The 20,217-nt window shown below is 42.3% G+C and overlaps 2 protein-coding genes across 3 annotated transcripts; both read right to left on the bottom strand.

The window, feature by feature from the left end:
- Positions 1–1,021: 1,021 nt before the first annotated feature.
- Positions 1,022–10,216, bottom strand: KCNRG (potassium channel regulator). Its single transcript, XM_054654453.2, has 2 exons — positions 9,575–10,216; positions 1,022–7,727 (listed from the first exon to the last, which is right to left on the bottom strand). Exons 1-2 carry the CDS (start codon positions 10,150–10,152, stop codon positions 7,475–7,477), a joined length of 831 nt encoding a protein of 276 aa, XP_054510428.2. The 5' UTR covers positions 10,153–10,216; the 3' UTR covers positions 1,022–7,474.
- A 151-nt stretch (positions 10,217–10,367) lies between these two features.
- Positions 10,368–18,285, bottom strand: TRIM13 (tripartite motif containing 13). Of its 2 annotated transcripts, none has more exons than XM_054654452.2 (2): positions 17,978–18,285; positions 10,368–12,989 (listed from the first exon to the last, which is right to left on the bottom strand). In XM_054654452.2, exon 2 carries the CDS (start codon positions 12,984–12,986, stop codon positions 11,757–11,759), a length of 1,230 nt encoding a protein of 409 aa, XP_054510427.2. In that variant the 5' UTR covers positions 12,987–12,989; positions 17,978–18,285; the 3' UTR covers positions 10,368–11,756. The 2 variants fall into 2 exon arrangements, with proteins under 2 accessions (XP_054510427.2, XP_054510426.2); XM_054654451.2 differs by lacking the exon at positions 17,978–18,285 and adding an exon at positions 17,817–17,950.
- Between the last annotated feature and the right edge of the window lie 1,932 nt (positions 18,286–20,217).

Here is a 20,217-nt window from a genome sequence, read left to right as displayed (position 1 = left end):
ATAGGAGCAGAAAGCAGTTTTAGCCTAACCAATGGTGGAAGAAGCTTCTGTTACATCAGGGACCACAGAGATACAATGTTTCCCCTACATTCTTGACATGTCCATATTTAAGCTATTAATGTGTTCTGGAAATCCATGGTTTACTGAGCCATCTTCAGAAGATAATGTTTTGAACAACTGTAGGTAGCAATTGAATATCATATGGCTTAAGGATAGATTTGCAAATGGAGAAAAGGTAAACCAGTCTGTTCCAGGAAATACCTTTCCAGTTTATGGAAAACTAGGAACTTACTGACAGGGTTAGTGCTCACCATAGTGCAACTGGCATTGAAACAAAGGCCACCAACAAGACATATCCAGGAAGTATTCAGTAGGCTTATCACCCCAGAACTACCAAAACAGTGATGTTATTCTGATCTTCGAAGTTTATCTATTTGATCTCCAAAAGCTTAGCTTCTCTTTCCAGGTGTGAGGTATCAACATGACTAATCCATCTGATGTCTGGATCCTGCAATGTTTCACTTCACAGCACATATGCAGAAATTACTTCCTAAAGAGAAATTTTCTTCTTCAGGTATGTGAATTATTACTGGAAGATATTCTATAGATGCATTAACCTAACACATTGGAAAAAAATAAAACATCCCTATAGTTTCATGAACGTTTAAGTCTCCTGTCCATGTTATTCTGTGCCATTTCCAGGTTTGTATAGCAGGTATTACCCACCTATTTGTTCACCACTGTGAGATCTGCTTTTCCTTGTCCTGTGGCATTGACATTTCTGGCAGCTCTGTCCTCCCCTCAATAGAGTAAGTTGTGTCTCTTTGGTTCCACAAAGGCTATGACTCTTTCCAGCCTAATTTTATTCCTTTAGTTCCTCTCTGTAAGGGGAAGGAAGTGAGTTTGCCTCCTTCTGTGGATCTCTGCCTGCCCCTTACCACGTAGCCCCTTCCTCTGTTCTACCAGGACCCAGCTGAGGAGCAAGCTGAAGACATAGTAAAACCACAAAGATTAAAGGATGGAAGGATCAGCATGCATTCTGTTTATTGTTGAATACAACATTGTAAATAAACCGGTTTGTCAGCAATTATTTTATTACTCAGTTTAGATATCACTGGGGAACAAAAACAAAAACCATAAACCAGCCTTTTCAGAAGGCCCTCAATAAAAGCTACAAACTGCCTTTGAAATTCAAAGAAAACTCAGTTCCTGACTCCAAATACCAGTAAAACCCCAGACTTGATGTTTCCAATCTATTGCCTTTTTTTTTTTCCAGTGGAGAATCAGGATGGAACAATGTTGCAATGTTTAATTCTTCACAGTTTCAGCAAGCACTCAGCTGACTGCTGTAACAGTAACTTGCTTAGAAAGCAAAGCCCAAAATTAATTTTCTACAGCAGACTTGTACACATTACAGTTTCCAACCTTTAGGGCTACAATCATCATCCTTCTGACCAGAAAAAAGACACCAATTATTGAACCATTCCATTAGATTGAAAACAAAGTAGAAATGGAGGAAGGATTCTTGGAAAAATTTACACATCAGATCACACTTCAGGAGGTTATTTCAGCAGAAACTACATGATGGTCTAAAACTGACCTTTTTTTATAGAAGTCAGATTTATTTGAATTTTATATGATGACTTGTGATTTACTTCTCACCCACCCATTTGAGAATATTCAGGACTCCAGGCATATCTTCTGCCAGAACCAGACTATTCAAATCGTTGGTCCATCCATGTACTAGTTACAACAAGGCCTCCTGTGACTAATTATGGTCTGACTGCAGCAGGAAAGGCAGCTTCAAAGAATGGGAATCTTCAGACACACCAGCAGTTCCCTTGGTTCCCAAATTCGTTATTTATGTGGATTACATTGAGCTGACAGATTTAACCGGGCTGTTGAAGATATGGTCAAAGAAGCAGAGTCACTCCCTTCCCTTTTATTGTCTTCTGAAGACATAACAGTCATATGCATCTGTCACTAGAGAGAGGAAGTTCTCCATCATTGGACTTCATTTGGGGTTTTATAGGCTGTTTCAGTAGCATTTGGGAATAGATCAATATACTACGTGGTAGGGAGTTGTATTTCTTCACTGCACTGTAAATCTTTTATTGAAGATACTCCCACTGTTTATTGTTGAAAATCGATAAAAATAAACCTTGTAAAGTTAAAGCCTGGCAATGGTTCAGCACAAATCAGAGAGGAGGAGTAAGAAGCACTGAGCCTCCCTCCTCTTCTTGGATAATTCCCAGCTTGTTTCTCAATGAATATTTAGTAACACTTTTCAGCAATCTAGGAACAAATTTTAAAAATAAGAAATTATTCAAAGTTATGAACTCTTTGTGGTGAACTCAAACAGAACTTTTGATCCGCCCTGGTGGCTTTCTGGTACTGAATTCAGCTGTGGGTCAAAACAAAATATCACCCAGGTTATGTTGGATGTACCTGAGACTTACCAACTCAAGAGACTGAAAAGCACATCAGACTTGCTCAGGTCAGATTAAGGGAGTTATTTATGAGCACTGGAAAGCTGGAAACCAACCAAAATAGGTAGAAACTGGGAAGAGTTCACTGGGCAGAAAAGTTTCTCCAAAGTTGACAGAAGTTTCTATCATTGGGCATGATGCAGTTACTGCAGCATCATTGTTTTGCCCTATGGCTATTAATTCCTCATATACAGCATTGTAGGGAGGATCTTCTACTACTTCCATGAAATTCAGTTTTGAAGGTAAGTGGAAAATGGTTTGGAATTATTTAGCAAAGGGGAAAACTTCCTAGTACTATGGCCAGCACAGAGAGATCAGTCTTTGTATCTAAGATCCTACCTAATAGTATCTTAGTCTATTATATCTATTTATAGAGCTTTATTTAAACACCTTAATCATTTATACAATCACATGAGTGCTGACTGCAGAACCTATAAGAATGCAGTGACTGCACTTCCCAAAGAAACAAAAACCCTCATGAAGTGTCATTGAAATCAATACCCAAGGAACAAGAAAGTATTTCACAACAGACTCTGTCCTTCCTGGTATCAGCAGGATACTGAACAATTCAAGTGGTAAATAAATGACATGTCCCTGAAAGGGATAAGTACAACACAAGAGAGACTTCTCAGTGTGTAAAGAAGGAGACAAAAAGTTACTTAAAAGCACAAAAAATGTTACCCATTACTAGAAAAGGAAGCCAACACAGTTACATGGTGCAAGAACAGGGGGATGGAAAAAGTGTGTGGTACCTCTGTCCTTTTGGGACATCCAACCTGCATCACAAGATTGTACTGGCAAAGCCCTTGACAGTCTTGAATATAGAAACACAGGATGACACCCAATTTTAAAGGAGGGAAAAGTGATTAAGATGAGGAAGTGTAAAGCAAATTGAGGCGTTGTTTTTCTGAATCATCTGCCTTTTGCAAATCCCACAAGCTATCACCTCATTTTGGATGATCTCCTTCTACCATGTAAACTGCAGTCCCCGTGAGTGGGACAGGATGATGGTGCTGCCTCACCATTCAGTTTCTTTTTCCCCTATGGCTCTGTGGCTCTGTCTGTTTGCCTGTTACAAAGCCACAGAGAGCTCATTGTGAGTGAGCATGGGGGCTGCCTGCCCCAGCACTGTGACAGTTCCTTTCTAGCATTTACAGGCAGTGGAACAGTTTGCAAATTTCTGCTGAATCCAGGGAAGAATAAAAAGGCAAATATAGCAGTGAAGTTTACTGAAATCAGCAAATTTTGCACCTTCATAGGAAAGAAAGGAATTCTCTTGAGAAAGTTGGCAATGACTTAAAGAAGTGGATTATGTCAAGGATAACAAATTACTTTTATTGGAAAATAAAGGTCTAAATTACTCAAAATCCCATTCCCATTTAATCAAAAAGAGAGCTAGATGTGAGCAATCAGAGCTTCTGGTTCTGTCACATGTAAAAGCACAACCAAGTCACCTACAGCACACTGCTAGTCTAGCAAAGATTGTGTTGTGAGATACCAGAGTTGAATTGCCTGCCAAGGTTTGGGTGGAAGTACTCAGTTTAGCACATAATCTGGTTTTGAGAAGCAGCTTCTAAAATCACTCAGACTCATAGTTCCTACCAGCCAAATTCACTTGTACAGCTGTTCCCTTCTGTGAGAATAACTGCTGAGCACACACCACACAGACTGCTCTCTACTGCATCCCTGCTTGTTTGGGGCTTCAGAAGGGAAGGAGCAGTAAAAACATTGGCCACTATTTCTAAATTCCTGCCTTGGTGCCTGCAGGTTACACTGCATACCACTTCAAAGAGGGCACAGAAAATTTGCCATCCTGACTCAACAACACTTTACAGTAGCATAAATAACCTCGCAAGGTGGAGGCCAGCTGAAGATCCTCCTAGTAAATCAGTGCTATTTTTATAATAATTTGTCTGCAAATAAACATAATTTCACCTGTTCCTCCATAATTACTGCTATTTAGTTGTAGCTTGAAACTACACAACACCTGTAGCTCTACCATCACTGTTTCCTTTTTCTGTATAAGGAAACCCAGTAAGGAGTTTTCCTTGAAGAAGCAGCTTAAATTCAATTAATTTATTCCATCAATCTTTCATTGAAGTCATGGGTATCCTACTGGTATCAGTCAGAAGCTTTCAACAGATTTCTATCAGGTTGTTCACACACATGCTGTCAAACTTATTTAAGGACTATCAGTTAAAAAAAACAAACAAAAAAATCCCAACAAAGTGAAAGCATTGTGTAAGAGCCTAATCACGTTCTCTGCAGGAATACAAAATGACAGAAGGTGATACTTCTCAGTTCAGAGCTAAGTAAGAATAAATGCTGGAAGAACTCTGGGAGCATAAGCTTGTTGATGGTCATGTGTTTTGCTTCCAAAAGAAGCACAGAGCCACAGCACACTGTTACCCAAGGGTAAAGCACATATGGTTCTTTAAATGACAGCAACTTGCACTGGTATATTTTCCAGAGCCAAATATTGCATTCATAGAATGATGCTGTGCTAAATAAAAATTAACCCATGTGTTCAGCCCATCATAAAGTGTTACCAAAATGGTTGTATCAAACATTCATTTTCCCAAAGACATGGAACATGGATGATTGCATAGGTAAAAATTTTGGGGCTCTTTAAAAATTGAAGTATTTGTCTTTTCTTTCACTTTATTAAAAAAAATTGGAATCCAAACTTCAATTTTCAAAGTGGCTGCTGCAGCATGGAAAACAAAGTCCCTACTTTTGTGGTAGGTGAAACAGTGTAATTGTTACTGTGAGGTGTTCTGAAACTTGTCTCAGCTTACATCACTGCTATTGGTGATCATCTAGGGCATAATGTCTAAATACAGCCTCAAGTCTAATTTTTTAACTTTCCTTGTAAGAATTTGCTTTTTTTTTGTCTCGTGCTTCACACTGGCTAGTCTCTTCACCTACAATATCCACAACCAGTAACTCACCCAATAATCAACATTGTTTCCAAACATGGAGCGTTGTATGCAGCACAGCAATTTGTGGGGACAGGCATCCCACACAGCCTGTCTGCTCTGTCACCCAACAGTGGTCTGACCTCAAAGCCCACCATGATAGGCTTTCTGGCACAGACCTTCACAGAAGGGCTCCACAGAATCATGGAACAGACCAGGCTGGAAGGGAACTCAAAAGATCATCTGGTGTAGCCTTTCATGTGACACAGAGCCTCCATGAAATCATTTAGCATCCTCTTCAAAATTTCTAACAAGGGAGACTCCACCACATCTGTGGGGAGGTTGTTCTGTGAATGATGGTTCTCACTGTAAGAAATATCTTACTTCAAGACAAATATGAATACACTGACATAACTGACCAAAAAAATCCCATTTGAAGTGGAAGCATTCACTCTTACATTCATTACATAACCTGTAAGCAGCTTGGGAGATGTAGTCCCATAATCATATTATTCTCAACTCAAACAGCTCTAGAACAAGCAAAGAAGACCTCACTGGGCTTCTGAACTTGGGTCAAGCAGAAATGCCTCAGAGCAGTAGCCAAAGAAAAGAGGTGTCCAATAGTGGCACTTCTTTCCAGTCTGGAAAGATCCATTTCACTGAAACTCCTTAAGGCAAGAAACAGATGGCTGAGTCCCACCCCCATTATCAAGTGCTGCAAATAAAGTAATGCATTCACATTTTAAAACTAATGAAAAGCCAGATCTGACTGGTCAGCCAAGAAAGCCCAAAGTGGTTCTCCTGGGCTATTCTAAGCCTTGGGAAGATGGTGCTGTCTCAAGATGCATCAAAGGAAATATAGGTTGGATAGTAGGAAAAAGTTTTTCACGGAGACTCAACGTTCTGGAATGGTCTGCCTGGGGAGGTGGTGGAATCACCATCCCTGGATGTGTTTAAAACCAGACTAGATGTGACACTTGATGCCATGGTTTAGTTGAGGTGTAGGGGCATGGGTTGGACTCAATGATCTTTAAGGTCTCTTACAACATAGTCATTCTGTGAATTCTGTGTTTTACCAGCAACAAAACTGAGATGCAACTAATGAATCCCTGAAGTTATTGCTATCTTCTTTCTCTGCCTTGATGGAAGGACAAAAGATTCTTAATTTATAAAATTTCATTAACTTACCTCTCTCAGTACCTGAGCTAATTTTGGCATCTCTACAAAGCTTTGCACAGGACTAACAAGGCTCTTAAAGCCACTTCTGCTAAGCCTTCCAACAGTGTTGTACTTAACAAGTGCTAAAAAATCCTTTGCACTACTTTGTTTGAAACTGTACAAACTCTTTCATCTGAAGGGCTGTTCATCACATTTCATCCTTTTTGTGGTGAAAGCACTAAAAATTAACTGACCTTCTGTTCACAAAGATCTTTATAATTTAATTCTCAGAACCAAAGAGCATCTTAATACCACTAGAGTGGGAGGAGAGGACAAGAGACAGTCACACATTATTTCACAGACTTCAGTGATGGCTTTCACAAAGCCACACAGCAGCACAGCTCGGGATGTTCCCCTCCCACTGCCCTCAGCCAACTGCAAGAGAGTCAGTGAGTGGAAGCACTAATCAGCACTAATGGAGTTTGCATTCCTCCCCCAGCCACTTCTCCTAACTGTTGGGATGAAAGTTGCATCATCTTCATGTATTACCCTGTTTTTAAAATCTACTAGCAGATTAGTACAGAACATAAAAACAGTTTTCTGGAAGGAATGGCTGATGCTTTGTGAGTCTTCATGTAAATTTTAGCCACAGAGAAAAAACAAAAACAACTCTTGGAATTTCTGAAATCTGGTCCACAAACCCAGTATTGAATCTGGGCTTCTTTTACTTAAAGAGGGTAGAGTGGTAAAAAGCAAGAAAGCAATTTTTCCCCCTTAATACTTGAAAGAAAATGTGTTTGTTACTTCCCTCAATAGCGGCAGTTTCAAACATGCCAAAACAACAAAAAGAAAAGGTCACTAGTGCTGACACATCCCTCTTCTATATTTAAAAGATGGAAGGAAAAGCCCTTATTTCCCTTTCTGTACTTGGCTTCTCCTTGCCTGTGCTACCCCAGAGCTCCCTGGGGTTTGGTTCACCATGATGGCAAGGCCTGCTGCCCTCTTCATCCTTTCAAAAGTGTAGCATTCAGCCTTCTCTTCACTGGGGACTGTCCTGGTGCTTATGAGGCGAAATCCATCTTTGAGCAAAGTGTCAAGCAGCAGGCCCAGCACGTTAGTACCATTAATCAGCTTTCTCTTATCAGGCTTTATGGAAACATACCTAAAATCAGAGGGAAAAAAAAAAAAAGGAAAAAGCAGTTACAACACACTTTAACTACTTTACAGCACAGATCAGCCCAGCTGCACCGTGCTTACAGCAACCAAGGCTCCAGATATTTTTTTCTTCTTTTAAGGATGACTGGACTCTTTCCTTCATTAAGAGTAATTCTCAGTTCATCCAGTTATGTGCTGGGGAATAAGCACTTCCCTTTCACACCCTCCTCCACCACAAAATTTACTTTCTTAAGAAATATCTGTGACAACCGCCATCTTGTCTCAACAGAGAAGAAGTAAGCGGCAGGCTCTGAAATGCTGCAAGTTTTTCAGGTAAGAGTAAACAATGGACAGCAGAGTCACATTCACCCCAAGAGCATCACTCTCCAACACACAGGATCTCTCTCTACAAACAGTGACATTTATTGCAAAGTTACCTTGTACAGCAGGTCGTGTGGTAACGAATATGAAAATCATTTTCACATGGCCTCAAATGATTTTATTTGATATAAAGTACAGTGTAAGAATCTATCCAGACATTTTGAGGAGCAGAAGTCAGGTAAAAATACTATTACAAAATGTATAAACTGACAGGTGAAACTGTTCCACAGTTCACAGCCAAGTACACCAAACATTCATGGAAAGCACAAGAAAGGCAAAAAAGTCCATGTCACCACAAAGACTAAGGAGATAGAAATTCAGCAAGGCAACATAATCAAATTTTACTTATTTCATTACTCAAGATCAGCTTTTCTATTGATCTGCAAAGGGAAATTTTTACCAATTCTGAAGAAATAAATGAAAAAATCAGAAATATTTTCCCCACTACTTAAGTTGCCATAACCTACTCAACCAATTGCTAGTCCATTAAAATTAGTAATATGTTACAAAGTTAAGGTTTGGCACACAAACATATATATTGCTTCACAAATGCAAAGTAGTTTTTATTCTAATTGTTTAGCCAGAGAAAGCTGGAAGAAAGACAAACTTTATTTTCTTTAAAAAACAATCAAAAGACTGCTGTGTTGGTTCATATATTCAAATAGAATATTTTTGGAAATATTTCAATGAAATTTCCATAAAATTCCAGATGTTCTAATAGCCACAGAGGACAAATTAGGTTAACATTTTCTTATACAGTAAGAACATGTCTCTATACAATAGAGACATCCAGCAAAAGATAGTTTAAAAAAACCTAAGTAGTCATTAGAATACAATACGGCTATCACAAAAATTACTGATACACAGTTATCTTAATAAAAACAGAACCTGGGTCTGAATTCAAAGAAAATCCACTGTGAAGCATATAGTTAATAATCTATCTTTTCTCCCTCCCCCTAATAAAAAGTTCTACAAAAGCTTTCCAGCCCCCAAAATGCTGTCTCAGTTTCAATGAAGTTTTTAACCCTTCTTGCCATTCTCTGTTTCCTGTTTTCCATATGAAAGCCTTTTGCACCATAAGCTAGTGGAGATTTTAGGCTTCCACCCAGTAATTTACTTTACTTTGTTTCCTTTGCTTCATTTGACTGTGTTTTTCATGTTCTGTGGAAGGCGATACTGTGAAATCCTAGAGTGAGTGAGGAGGAAATTGCAGAGAGAGAGAAAAACCCAAGAGCACTCATAAACAAACATCAAGAACAGTACTTTAGGAAGCTGAAGAACAGGCAAATCAGTGTAACAAATTAAACTGGCTGTTTCAGAACTAGAAAAAGATAACATTGAACAGAAAGAAGGAAACATATTTCTTTTCTTTCAGTTTCTTTAAAATGAGCTTTGCTAGCACATAGTGTGCACTTCATGAACGGCAAGTCACAAAGACACGTCTGTAATGAGAAGTCACTCTCGGGACAGTACCTGGCCATGAACTGGTCACCAGCAGAATACTCAGTCCCACACAGAAAAACCATATCATGATGAGAGGGTCTTTCCAAAGGAAGTGGAACGAGTGGTTTCTGGGAAGGAAAAGGGCTGTTCCAGCCCTGTCCTGACTGCTGCCCTGTAAACACAGTGATCTGCTCAGCTAGTGCCTCAATGGTGGTACTGCAGGAACCAAAGATCCGGAAAAAGGCCTGCATTTTTTGGAGAGAAAAACGCACTTCCAAGATCTCCAGCCTAGGCTTCAGCAAATGTTCTTGGCTCAGGAGGTTGGCCAGGGAGTAGAGTCCATAGAATTCTGCTTCTCTCTGCAGCCTCTGATAGTCTGAGAAATCAGTTGGTAAGGACACCTGGAGAGTCCTCAAGAAGTCCATGATGTAACTAAACAAAGCTCCATCTCTGTCCACAAAAAACTCTCCATTCACCAGTTTAAATTCCCGGTCATCGTCACTCACCATGCGTGCCAGCCTGGACTCAGGGAACTGCTGCAAGGTGGAAGCCCGGGTTACAAACCTCACACCTCCCACAATCAGAACGACCACCTCCCGACTACTCATGGCTGCCTCAGCCACTCAGGAACCACAGCTCTCTGATCCACACCTCTGTGACTTGATCCTTCCTAAACTGCAAGGCAGCTGCAAAAACCATTGCATGCTTTTAGCAAGTGTTTGGACTGAGGTGTGGAGCAGCAACAGGATTCCCAGGCAACAAAGACGTAAATATCATGTACAATAGTTTTGTTTGCTGGGTTTGGTTGCTTGGAGACTTTGAATTCTTGGAATTTAATGTTTTATTTTTGAAATTAACAGCTTGCAAGGACTACCAGAATACAGTGAATTGACTGTCACAATTTATGAAACCTTGAGAGAGGCCAACGAATATTCCTGAAGGATGGCACACATTGTATTTGTTTTCTAGAAATGTCAGTTCAACGTTTTCATTCCATACACTGCTGTTCACACAACCACTGCAAAAAGAGGTTAAATGTGCTTCAGGCAAGACATTTCAGTACCATATGCTCTGGAAGAAGGGCACTTCAGAGAACTCAAGCTTAAGGTTCCCTTTAAATCACTGTATCTAAGGCCAAGTCAACACAACCAGAAAATTCAATTAGCTCCTCAAACGAGATACACAAAAACACAGCAACAGCACAAGAACCTATACAAGGTTCTTCAAACACCACCAACATCCATACACCTGCTGCATCACACAACCTGTTCCAGGAATCATCTAGTCATTTTTCCTGGCTTTTGGAATTGCAATCTGGAGAGGCAGAGAGGGACAGGAGAGCAGCTGTTTTACTCGCCACCTCTGCAGGGCTAGAGCCCAGGCTGCCTTCCTGTGGCAGACCCCTGCGTGCCTTTCACTGCACTAAGTTCTTTATGTTAAGGCCAGTTTTTGAGAAAGTGTGGCTTCAGAGAAACATGGATCTAACAAAACAGCCCAGCTACCCCAACAATTTGATGTTGGGAAAGTAAACTGCAAAGTATGAACTATCTGCAAAGCACATACTATCCTGTAGCTTGGTCTTATCATTACCTCTAGAATTTATGCTTGCCCTGAAGATACATTTTTGTATAGAACATGTAATCTGAATGCACAGGGTAATTACAATATTTGGTTATACAAAAAGATACCCCACAAAACCAAACCAAAACATATAGCTATTTCAGAGAGAAGTAACATTGTCAGATAGAAGCTGGTTCCAGAATATCAATGATGCATGCTGCATTTTGCAGTGGAAGGGCAGTCCTCAGCAAACCTGTCAGCACAGTGCTCACCTCAGTTACAACTCTTTTTTCTCTTTCCAAACAATCTCCCAGTTAGAATTTTTTTAAAACTACAATCTTTTACCTTATTCTACAATTACATTAACATCAAACTAAAGATACAGTTTGGCCCTATATTTTGGTAAGGAAAATGATTTACAGTGAGTAAAATTCCCATAATCACCACTGAAAGAAGAATCCACAAAATGTTTTTCAAAGCTCCATTACATTTTCTGGTTTAGCAGTACTCAAACTATTGTGAACATTATGAATGTTTTGGAATAATTTTGAATCTTAGAATGTGTTCATTGGAAGTCTGAAAAGACCAATTAATTTAAGTTCCATGTTTTCTCCCCCAGATCTCTCTTAATTCTTATATTCCAGCAGACACTTCACAACAGTTTATATTTGCACACAAACTGTGCGACGTTATCCAGTACAACCAACGTATAGTTTTTACACTTTTCTCTTAACAGTGAAGCTCCATCTGTCATCTGTTCCCAGTAAAAGACTGCATGATCTGCTATCTCCACGGTATCTGCCAAATAGGACAAGCAAATTGTAAGGAACTGAGATTTCCAGCACTGGAGATTGTCAATGACTGACTCCACAAAGGACATTCTGGTGACAGCAAGAATGAGCAAGAAAATAAGAGAGTTCACTATAAATCTGCGTGAAAAGACTGAGGGAATCTTGAATTTGAAAGTGTTGCTTTCCTGAGGCAAGGAAAGTTTGTCCACATCAACAAGCTTTATTCCATTCCACTGGCTGGTATCAAAGCTCTTCATTGTGGGACTGATGTCCACAGTGGAACAAGGTAAAGGGGTTTCTTTGAGCACCTTGATTTTTTCCCTGAACTCCTGCATCTGCTGCAGAAATATAATGGGTTCGGACACATCTTTGAAGGCCTCTGCAATGTTAAAAGCCATCCGCTGCTCTTGCAGAATGGTGTTCAGTTTATTGATTTCCGGATCGTAGGCCTGCATCACCGCAAGCTTCATGGTCTCAAAGTCAGACAGAATCTCATTTCGCTTCTGCTCCAGCGTGTGCTGCAGCTTCTCAAAAAACTCCTTCACTTTGTCAGAATCTTTCGTCAGCATCTGCAGAGCTTTCCTCTTGCTGGTCTCTAAGGTATCCAGCCGTGAGAGGGCATCTCCACAACGCCAAGTTTCAAAGCCCTGAAACAAGGTTTCAAAAGCCCGCTTCTCCTGGGAATAAGCTTCTTCAATGGAACAGAAAACATGCTTTGTGTGGTCACCACGGGTGGCACAAACCCCACAGATCAGCTGCATGTCTGTCCTGCAAAAAATGTTAAGGGGTTGCCCGCTGTGCACTTTGCACACAGGCATTTTTGGAGTTACTTTGATTTTGTTGTACTTCTCCACGATACCTTTCAGGGAATAGTTGACCTGCAAGCTGTTGACTCCAGTGACAGGAGTCTCCTTTCTGCATGTGGGGCACTTGAAAGGGGATGGCCTCCAAAGCACATTCCGCACATTTCCCTCAAGAATTCCTTCCAGACACTTTCTGCAGAAATTGTGTGAACATGGCAGGACACGAGGATCGTCAAACAGGCTACAGCAAATGGGACAGGTCAGATCTTCCTCTAAGAGCTCCATCATGTCCTAGGAAAGAGAAAAAAGATAGTAACAGAACTTAAAAAACTTATTTCTCCCTCAAGGAGACCATACAAAAAACAATTTCCATCTGAGACACGTTTCAGTGAGAAAAGGATGTATTTTTTCCTCCAGAATCCTTAAGACAGAGCCTCAGCTGTGGTTTTGCAGCCAGTCCCCCTTAGCTGTGGTACCTGGCCAGCAAATGGCAGGCACAAGAATGGTGCAATGCTCAGGCAGAACCATTTTTTGGACTCTCAACTAGAAATGCTGGAAAAGAACACTTGCCAATCCCACCAAGGATTCTTAAAGAACATACCTCATGTACTCACAGTAACAGTGCATCCTTGCTGATGCAATACACAGAAATGGGATTTGCACAGAAGATACACAACCAATATAGTCTGCTAAGATTTGATTGCTTTCTACTTGCTCCACTTATCCAAAGCTTCCAGTTTCAACCCCTCGCACTGGTACTGTAGACAATACTAAAAGTGACTGAAAGAGCCCTGTTGCAGTGTTTCTTCTGCTACAGAATACATAATGTGTCTTTTTGCTCTACTTGCAAGGCCAAAGGAGAGTCACCACTCACTTTAAGAATTACCTTTTCTCTTGCTCCTGCAGTATTTTTAAATAACCAACTGAATGTGCTACTATTGAGCCATTCAGCACCAAGTCAAAATACTTCAAATAACTTCAAATAACAGCCGCCCATAATCCTTGATAATTCATCATGAAACAAAACTGTGAAACATTTTTGCTCATCTGCAATCTCTATTTCCAATTCCATTCTCACAGCATTCGTACCCCAGTAATTTCTTTCTGTGGAGAGAACCTACAGGAAGAATATTTATCATGTAATCCTTCCTACTGGAAAGTCTCAGTGAAAGGATCCAGCGCACTGCCCTCCCCCCATCTCTAACTAAAGCCAAGTTCTCAGATGCAGACACCTTGTAACTTACAGCATGCTCTAAGAAAACAAGTAGACAATAAAGACCAAAGTAGGTGATAGTCTGTATGATCCAAAGCTCTCATACACTTTGTTTTGAGCTATAATTAGAAAGATGCTTCCCTTGCATAAATTCCTTCCGTATTATACAACATTTATTCATATATATGTAATAAAATTCCTCTTATAAATTGAAAGACATCACAGAAAAGTGCATCAAAGTACTTCACGTACTGCTGTGACATCAAGGCATGTGAATGAGCTCTTAATTAGTTTTTATGTAATTTCTAAGGTTTCTGTCCCCCCAAAGAAATATGAAGTGGAAAACATGGGAGCCAAGAACAGAGCTGCAAGGGAAGATCCACGCTGCATAGGAGACAAGAAGAGTAATAAAAACAATACTACTGACCCAAGGAAAGCAAAGTTTACTATCAGGAAGAAAAGAGAGGTCAGTCCTCACTTTCCTTCACAAAAGGACCAGTAAGACTTCACAGTAAAAGCTATTCCTGGGAAGTGTAAGCAAACCTCCCATGCTTTCCAAGTGAGGAGGAGGGATTGTCACAACCTGAAAATTCAGTAGAACGTCTCAGTGGGCTGAATAAAGACAGCAGCCCAGTGTCAGGGAACTCTTATCCTTTACTATATAGCCACCTTAACTCCCACAGCCATCCTGCTATTTAGTTGTAGAAGTGTTGGCTGACAAGCTCTTGACTTTTACAATGAACTTTACCAAGCTCCTGACTCTCCCAGCAAACTTCAGCACAGAGCAAGGGGTAAAGTCCAAATGCTGGGATAGAATAAGAGAGGAGAGAGTAAAGAGGGAAAATGGAGAAAGTGAAGGAAAAAGACAACCAGTCCTTAGATCCTGCATTGGTCCTGCCACTTTGTACGGTCCAGATCTGGGATCAACAAAAGCCTGGGACCAATCCCTCCCTTTTACAGTTTCCCTAGGGCACATCCCTTCATTTTTTGTGCCATTTGCTGCTGCTGGCACATGCACAGTGAGCCCTTAGAGCCCTTCGGGAAATGAGTGGGGGGGCTGGGGGCCTGTGGTGCTCTGGGACCCCCCTTTAGTGAGGTGCCCAGGACTTGGCCCTTTCTCTTGCTGCAGGCACACTAACCATGAGCCTCCAGGATGACTAACAAGCCCAGCAATGAAAGGGAAGCTGGCTCACAACAGCTCTTCCCTGCCTCAGCAGGACCCTCCTCCCAATCCCAACTTTCCTGTGACAGCACGACAGTCAGAATGCTTGAGACAACCATGCTTATGTGCTTATGCCCCTCCACATATTTTCTGTGCTTGCTGGAAAAAAGAGACTTTGGAAAAGTTGCCAGCTTTTTTACTCAGAACTAAAGTCAGGAGGCAGAAGAAGCCACCACTACAACTGAGGAAAAAGTCCTAGAGAAAAGGTCTAATAACTCTAACTAATGGGTTTCCTGTAAGCCCACAGATCCCATTCAGAAACCTCATTTTCTGTGAGGAGAATGTAGTTTTGAAGCACCTCTCACGCTCTCAAAGCAACGTTTCTCTTCCATCTTTTTCCTAGTGGTAAAAATAATGGGATGACAGGAAGATGGTAATTTCATCCCTCCACTCATGAATCTTCCTTTTTGTGAGCAGCTCTCTCTTTCCAGCTTGTACTCATAGCTTTTAGCCACAGTAGCAACACAAGATCAGTTCTGCTCATGTGCTAGGAGGATAATAACTACAAAACTAAAATGACAGTTTTCCATCTCTTAGTAAATGGAAATGCACAGGGCAGAAAATATTTGCTCTGGTCCATCTCCTTTACCAGGGAAGTTTTTACTTCCCAGTTAGGGAGCTGGAAAAGCAACTTTGCATGCCTGACAGCAAGAACTGCAAACCAATGCAGAAAATGCTTACTGTAAGACTTTCCATCAAAATTGCAGGACAAACACTGAAGATTTTCACACTCCTAAAAATACAAAAAAATACACAAAAAGTCTTCATGATCCAACTAAAACTGTCCTGTTGCATTTCAACCCCACTTACTGAATTACATAATTATGCTTCATAAATCTAACCATTTCAAAACCTTTATACAACATCATTAAAAACACTGGATTTTTAAAAAATAAATGGCCAGGTCTACAAACTTCCCCCCCTCCCCCTCTTACAACACCAGAAATGCCAAACCAAAAATACTGAAGACCTGTACGACTGGTTGGACAGATTAACTTCTGTCTTCTTTAATTTCAGACAGTAAATTGTCTGTGGATTGAAACATCCCTTAGCAACCTGGTATTTGTGTGATGATTTCAACTTTTCCACTGGGAATTTCTCTGTGTAACGTCTGACCCGGGTTTGGGTGGCCCTGGAATTCCCCACTCGTAGCACACGGACCAAAAGCATCTCTGGGTACAAACCCAACAGATGTCACCCATCAGAAATAGCAACTTGCACAGTTTTATCATTAGGAAGAAGAATGACAAGCAACATCAAACCATAAAAGCAAAAACAACCACACTCCAGACAAAAATTCATTTAGCATCCTTCTCAGCACAGAAGTTGGGTTTATCAGCCAGCAGCATGCTGAAAGTGAAACCAGAATTTCACCAGGCTTCAAAACAACCAAAAAAATAACCCCTGAATTAAAAGTTTCCTGCAATGGCATGTAACTGTTCTAAATGAGACTTGACTAAGTGAAGCTACATTTCTACAAGCAGTTGAGCTAGTCAGGAGAGGTCACATCTCCCTTCCTTGGCAAGGACCCTGGTCTGTGTTAGGACCCCTATGAGCAATTTCACCAGCCTTCTGTCAGAATGGTGTGTTGAATCAGCCCTATAAAGAGTCACACATAGAGGGGAAGGGAGATGGAAGATCCTCCTTCCAGCAGCTATGATCTTAACCCTGTTCACTGCACTGAGAGAAGCTGCAATCTAATGGAGGGTCATAGTATACATTTTATTGGGGAACACCTGATGTCTATGAGCAGTAGGTAACATAGGATCATAGAATGTTAAGGAACTGAAAAGGACTTTGAAGATTATCTAGTCCCAACTCCCCCTGCCATGGGCAGGGACACCAACCACTAGACCACGTTGCCAAAGGCCTTACCCAACCTGGCCTTGAACACTGCCAGGACTGGGGCATCCACAACCTCCCTGGGCAACCTGTTCCAGTGTCACTGCTCCCACAGTAAAGAATTTCTTCCCAATATCTAAACAAAATTTCCCCTCTTTCAGTTTGTACACATCACTCCTTGTTCTGTCACTATAGTTCCTGATGAAGAGTCCCTCTCTGCCTTCCCTGTAGACCCCTTTCAGCTATTGGAAGGCTGCTATCCAGACAGCCAAAAAGACCTGGGTAAATTGCCCATGCTTCAAACCTGGTATTTCATGGCTAAAGGTTTTTCCAGGAGCACCAGACGGATGCAACATGTCCAGACTCTCCAAAGGCAGGAAGGCCGGAAGAAATAAGCGATCTGCGCTCAGTGCATTCACAGCCCCATGAACACCGTTTCACCCCCAGGGCTGGCCGGTCTGTCGAGCGCAGGGGCTGCCCCAACGCTGGCCCCGCGCTCACCCCCATTGTCCCTCGACCTGGCAGAGGTTCCCTTGCTGCTCCTGGTTACAGCCCCCTCTCCAATTCCAGCGGGGAATCGCCCCTAGATGACGGCACTGCAGCCAGCCGCCGGCCCTGGTTTCCGCGGGGGTCTCAGCGCTCTGCCGCGCAGCGCAGCCCGGGGCAGGGAGGCCCTGCCGCTCCGCCCGCGCCCCGCCAAGCACAGCGGGGATGGCGGCTGCCCGCGCCACCGGCGCTCCGGCCGCGGCCGCAGCGTCCCCCGCCGCCTCTCACAAAGCCGCGGCCTGCGCTGGCCCGGCCGCGCCCGCCCGTCCTGCCGCCCCCGGGCCCCGCTACTCACCATGGCAGGCGGGGGCCCGGCCGCCTCGGTCACTCGCACGGCTCGCCGCGCTCCCGCCCCGGCCGCCGCCCGCCTTCCGGGCCCGCCGCTCCCGCCCCGCCGCCCGGCCCCGGCCCGCCGGAGCGACCGGCCGGGAGCTGCTGCCCCGCCGTCCCACCCACCTTGGCCCGCGGCCGCCGATCCAGCCCCAGGGCAGGAGCTTCTGCGGCTCTTCCCTTCCTCCGTTTGCCTGCGAGTGGCCGGGAAGGCCTCCGGAGCTGCCGGGAGAGGGCCGGCGGTGGATGCTGCTTGCCTAAGGCGACGGCCGAGGCTGCAGCCTGTGCCTCCGCCGAGATATATACGGGTTTCTGTTGTTTGTTAACTCTGTTAAATTACACTTGAGCCTGCAGCTCACAGGCGCACGTTGCACAGCCTAAGGAGGGGCGCTGCTGGGTGACAATCCTGCTGGGGATCTGCCACCTTCCGAAAGCACTTATTAAAAGAAAACATAATTTGAGACAGATAGCCTTATGTGCTTCATAAAAGGAGAGTGACTCATTCTTATTTGCTTGAACACACTGGTTATACCGTTTCCAGCTGGTGAATCTCTTGGAGATTTAACGTGGCCTGTAAAACCAGTACAGCTTTTCCACAAAACACTGACTAGTCCCAGGGAAATGGAGCAGAAGAGATCCCATATCCACTTGAAAGAGCATTCTAGTTACTGAAACTGAATCTGGAAGTGCTGAGATGTCAGAGGACCTTTGTCTGGGTATCTCTTTTGCAGTTCTGATAGTTCTCAGTTAACAGAACAGGTCTCACATCAAAGTAAACTGAACTTATTTTCAAGCTAGACTTTGTGAAATACTCCATCAAAAGCTGTTCTCAAATGTACATACTCTGCCTCTCCCCTACTCTGCACCCACTGCAGTCCTGTCACTCATCAGCACAGGGGAGACTCTTCACCTCCAGGACTATCCACTCAAGGAACATCACAAATTGGACTGTATTTCTATCAAATGAAGCTCCCTTGCACATCTGACATATTTCTTCTCATTATTTAGGAATCTGGATCTTAAACGCCATTCAATAACGTTACTGAATTATAAGGTTATGCTTCCCCAATTCACTGCAGTCAAGTACTCCTCACCTTCTCTCCTTGCTGCCCCACCCAAGCTGGCCTGCCTGCTCAGCTGAACTCAATGGGAACAGTTTGACCAGGGACAAGCATTTTTGAAAATCCCTTTCAGAATGCTTACACACTGAGGCATTTCTTCCACTATCCACTGGAGAACAGCCCCAGCAGGTAGAGTTGCAGCACAAAAGCAACTGAGACCTTCAGATGTATTTCAACATCCTGCTTGTTTCTAATTGTCCAGCATCTTGTTTGCTGTTTATTAAAAACAAGTAATTCCAGGTAGTTTCCCTCAGCCACCTAAGCTGCTTACAACTGATATCCCAATGCTTGTGCATTTACATTTGCTGAGTACTCCTTGTCTACGCTTACCCAACAGCTCTTTTATATCAAAAATTTCTGGGTCCTATTAATCTTCTCTGTAATTTTATGGTTAAAGATTAACAACAACATGGCATTTTAGATTTCTCACTCATTATTTTCATATATTTTCATATAACATTTTCCCCCAATATATTTTTAGAGTATGTTTTATTTTCTATTTGTTCTTTGGACTGGTCTCCTTATGGATGAAGAAGGAGCTGAATGGGTGGAAGAGTGGTTGCCTGCCCACCTGGGATAATGCCTCTTCATTAGGCCCACTTGAAAATGTTCTTGTCCCTCCTTGCCTTTGATTTCTTCTGTCAAAGAGGAAAGCATAAACTTCTGGGCAAACATAGAGCAGGGTTTCTGTGCTTGGTGCACAGAAACACTGCCTAGCCAGCACCCTGCTTAAGTGTCTCATGGCTGTCCTGAGCATAATCAAATAGAATTTGGTCACTCTTCTATTTCTTATCTGAGTCACACACAACCATTTTGCACACTTACAAGTCCATCTTTCTATACTTTTTAACTCTGCTTCAATAGCAGCACTTTCAGTAGCAGTTTGTTTGTGAGCTTGCATTCCTGCATCCAAGAGCACAGTGTCTTCCCAGGACAGCATCAAAGGCTAGTTGTGGAAGCTTCAGAGAAAAGCTCTGGCTGATGGAAAAGAACATTTGTAGATCTGTGGAGTAATACATAAACAAAGCCAAGGGAAATCTAGGCTCAAAGGAGAGGCGCAGCTTGAAAGGAGGTGTTAGGATAAATGCCACTTAGTTATGGGAGGGTTGAAAATACAGGGGTAGAAATTTGGAAGGAACTATACAATAGTGGTAATTTCCAGATTTTCAAGACAAGCACCATATTTTTTGTAAGACAAAGGGCATTCATCTACTGTCATCTTTAAACTTCAGAGAGAACCCAGAT

This window comes from Agelaius phoeniceus, chromosome 2, assembly GCF_051311805.1.
Source record: "Agelaius phoeniceus isolate bAgePho1 chromosome 2, bAgePho1.hap1, whole genome shotgun sequence".
Classification (NCBI taxonomy): domain Eukaryota; kingdom Metazoa; phylum Chordata; class Aves; order Passeriformes; family Icteridae; genus Agelaius; species Agelaius phoeniceus.
This window is presented reverse-complemented; position numbering and strand designations above follow the sequence as displayed.

Coding starts and splice junctions, on each gene's coding strand:
- KCNRG (XM_054654453.2), bottom strand. CDS start 10,152: ATGAGTAGTCGGGAGGTGGTCGTTCTGATTGTGGGAGGTGTGAGGTTT. Junction 7,728..9,574: donor GGTGACCAGTTCATGGCCAG/GTACTGTCCCGA, acceptor CTCTGATTTTAG/GTATGTTTCCATAAAGCCTG.